Genomic DNA, 3,784 nt, shown 5'->3' on the forward strand with positions numbered 1-3,784 from the left:
TTTTTTTTTTTTTTTGAGACAGTCTTATTTGGTCACCTTTGATAGAGTGCTCTGGCATCATAGCCCACAGCAATCTCAAACTCTTGAGCTCAAGTGCTCCTAGCCTCTCAAGTAGCTGAGACTACAAGCACTTGCCACAAGGCCTGGCTATTTTTAGAGATAGAGTCTAGCTCTTGCTTAGGCTGGTCTCGAACTTGTGAGCTCAAGCAATCAGACTGACTTGCCCTCCCAAATTGCTAGAATTATAGGTGTGAACCACCATGCCCGACTTTATTTTCTTAGTCTTTCCTTGTTTTTCTTGACTTTAATGCATTTAAAGATACTTTTTTTTTGAGTCAGAGTCTTGAACTGTCGCTCTTGGTAGAGTGCCATTGTGCCATAACTCACAGCAACCTCAAACTCCTGGGCTCAGGAGATCTTCTTGCCTAAGCCTCTTGAGTAGCTGGGACTATAGGCACCCACCATAGCTTCTGGCTACGTTTTCTATTTTTAACATTGGTAGGGTCTTGCTTTGCTCAGTCTGGTCGTGAACTCCTGAGCTCAGGTGATCCACTTGCCTCGGCCTCTCAGAATGCTAGGATTACACTTAGGTGTCACCATAGAACATATTTAGTGTACCTCTTGTAGAGCAGAAGTTTTAATTTTTATAAAGTCGAATTTGCCTAATTTCTTCTTTTGATCCATGCTTTTGGTGTCATATATAACTCATTTCCAAAGCCAAGGTCATACACATTTTCTCATATGTTTTTATCTAGATATCTCATAGTCTTACATTTTACATTATGGTCTATAGCCCACTTTGGTTAATTTTTGCATTGGGCATGAGGTAAGTGGAGAGGTTATTTTTTGCATATGGCATACGGATGTTTAATTGTTCCAGCATCATTTGTTGGTAAGACTATGCTTTCTCCATTGAATTACCTTTCATCTTTGTCAAAAATAACTTGTGTGGGTCTATGTCTGGACTTTCTATTCCATTTGACTGCTTTGGGTGCTCAATTTACCACCAATGACCCTTAATCTTGATTACTGTAGCTCTATAGTCTTGAAATCAGGTAATGAGTCCTCCAACTTATTCTTTTTCAAAATGATTTAGGCTATTCTATTTCCTTTCCTGCATAAAATTTATTTATTTATTTTTTAGACAGAGTCTCACTTTATTGCCCTCGGTAGAGAGCTGTAAAATCACAGCTCACAGCAACCTCCAACTCCTGGGCTTAGGCGATTCTCTTGAGCCTCCCAAGTAGCTGGGACCACAGGTGCCGGCCACAATGTCTGGCTATTTTTTGTTGCAGTTTGGCCAAGGCCAGGTTTGAACCCGCCACCCTTGGTATATGGGGCTGGCGCCCTACTCACTGAGCCACAGGCGCTGCCTCAGCATTAAATTTAGAATTTAACTTGTTGTCTACAAAGATGCTTATGGGAATTCTGACTGTGAAAAATTCTGAGCCGCTTATGGGCGGCTCCTGTGCTTCAGTAAGTAGGGCGCCAGCCCCATATACCAAGGGTGGTGGGTTCAAACCCAGTCCCGGCCAAACTGCAAACAAAAAATAGCTGGGCGTTGTGGAGAGTGCCTGTGGTCCCAGCTACTCAGGAGGCTGAGGCAAGAGAATCACCTAAGCCTAAGAGATGGAGGTTGCTGTGAGCTGTGATGCCACAGCACTCTACAGAGGGCAACAAAGTGAGACTGTTTCTTAAAAAAAAAATCTATAGATCAAACTAGTGATAAATTATATCTTAACACTACTGATTCTCAATTTTTCTCATGTAATTTTGAGCATATAGATTACACATATGTTTTTGTTAGATTACCTAAACATTTTGTTTGTTGGTATAATAAGTGGGTATTTAAAAAAAAAAAAACCTTCAGCCAGAGGTGGTGGCTCACTCCTGTTTCCTAGCATTCTGGGAGGCTAAGGTGGATGAATTGCTTGAGCTCAGGAGTTTGAGACCAGCCTGAGCAAGAGTCATACCCCGTCTCTACTACAAACAGCAAAATTAGCTGGGCACTGTGGTGGGTGGCTAAGGCAGGAAGAGTGCTCAAGCCCAAGAGTCTGAAGTGGCTGCGAGCTATGATGTTATCACTCTACCTTAGGTGACAGAGTGGGACTGTTTTCAAAAAAAACAAAACAAAACAAAACAACCCTTCCAATTCTAATTGTTCACTGTAGGTAGAATACTACCTATAGAAACACTAAACGCTATAGATCTGTGCATATTTTGTATCCTATGACCTTGGCAAATTTTTGTTATGTAGATTCTTTTAGGTTTCCTACAAAATCACGTTATTTGTGATAGCTGAAATGTCTTTAGGGAGTCATGTTTAAAATAAAATTAAAGGCTCAGCGCCTGTGGCTCAAGCTGCTAAGGCGCCAGCCACATACACCTAAAGTGGCGGGTTCTAATCCAGCCCGGGCCTGCCAAACAACAATAATGGCTGCAACCAAAAAATGGCCAGGCGTTGTGGCAGGCGCCTGTAGTCCCAGCTACTTGGGAGGCTGAGGCAGGAGACTTGCTTGAGCCCAGGAGTTGGAGGTTGCTGTGAGCGTGATGCCATGGCACCCTACCCAGGGAGATAGCTTGAGGCTCCGTCTCAAAAAAAAAAAAAAAATTAAACACTATGTGGAATATCGTAGTTCTGGAATGTATCCATTAAATGCCAAATGATGGTCTGTGATATTTATAAAAGGTGACAACGAAATACCAAAATGCAGTCACATATTTCAGAGAGTTAAAAACAAAAGATCTGAGATAGCAGTAGTGATACTGATCAAAAATGAGGGTGTCATTTTGAAATTTATTATCAGAGGCAATGTTATAATTCACTTATAGCTTCATCACAAATGTGTAAAAAGAACACTGGCTTTCTTTGGGTCTTATCAATCATGTATGAAACCAAACCATCAAATTTCTATTGACTTCAATTTTTTGTTGAGAGCTGATTTTAAAATTGTATTCAGAGTCTCTTGTGTTGATGATGAAGTACTTCCTTTAAGAAACCATTAACTTACCAGTAAGCAGGCTGGGATAAAACCATCTTCTGTACAGTGCTCTGCATATTCCTTTAAATTTGAACTTTCTAAAATGAAAGTCTGGCAGGTAGAAGTGAGGTTTTCTTGTTGTAAGTAACCTAAATGAAAAAACAAAAGTTTAGGTACTTACAATAAATTCTATAATTTTGGTAAAACTTCTACTGAAGATGCCACAGCAAGTACTAATATCACAAATGGAGCTTCAGACAGAATGTTCTAGTATTCTGCAGCCTTGCCCAGAAACACCAAGTTATGCTGTAATACAAAGTCCAAATGGTAGGGTTTACAGAAAAACCAAGAAGGAATGATAAATATGTTCCGCTACTACGTAACTTCCATACTGACTAGGTGAGTACAGGGTATATATTCAATTACTGGATTATCAAAAACTGCATTCTCATAATGTTGCTATTTATTTGTATATACTTCATTTATTTGCCTTCATTTATTTGCCTCTGTTTACAAAAAGATAAACAGAAGACCTACTCTGCATGAAAGGTCAGAAAGGAACTCCTCATGCCTCAGTGCACACACAGAACCCCTTGGCAAACAACGGGAGACTTATTTGCTCCCAGCTTTAAGAAAAATCAATGTTCAATCATATTATATAAACTTTTCAAAGAATACAGACTTTATAGAATTAGTTTAGCAAACTCACCAAACAAACAGTAACAACTGGCTCGGCGCCTATAGCTCAACCGGCTAAGGCGCCAGCCACGTACACCTAAGGTGGCGGGTTCGAGTCCCCAGCC

At 40.4% G+C, this 3,784-nt stretch overlaps 1 protein-coding gene across 1 annotated transcript in view; it reads right to left on the reverse strand.

The window, feature by feature from the left end:
* The window catches only part of LOC100954112 (protein NPAT), a 52,304-nt gene that overhangs the window by 34,505 nt on the left and 14,015 nt on the right, over positions 1 to 3,784 (reverse strand). Inside the window, exon 2 of the mRNA XM_003794712.2 lies at positions 3,012 to 3,130. Coding sequence (XP_003794760.1) covers positions 3,012 to 3,130 — 119 coding nt within the window. The remainder of the gene's footprint in view (positions 1 to 3,011; positions 3,131 to 3,784) is intronic.

Source organism: Otolemur garnettii, unplaced genomic scaffold (assembly GCF_000181295.1).
Source record: "Otolemur garnettii isolate 467f Iridium unplaced genomic scaffold, OtoGar3 scaffold00086, whole genome shotgun sequence".
In the NCBI taxonomy this organism is placed as follows: Eukaryota; Metazoa; Chordata; class Mammalia; order Primates; family Galagidae; genus Otolemur; species Otolemur garnettii.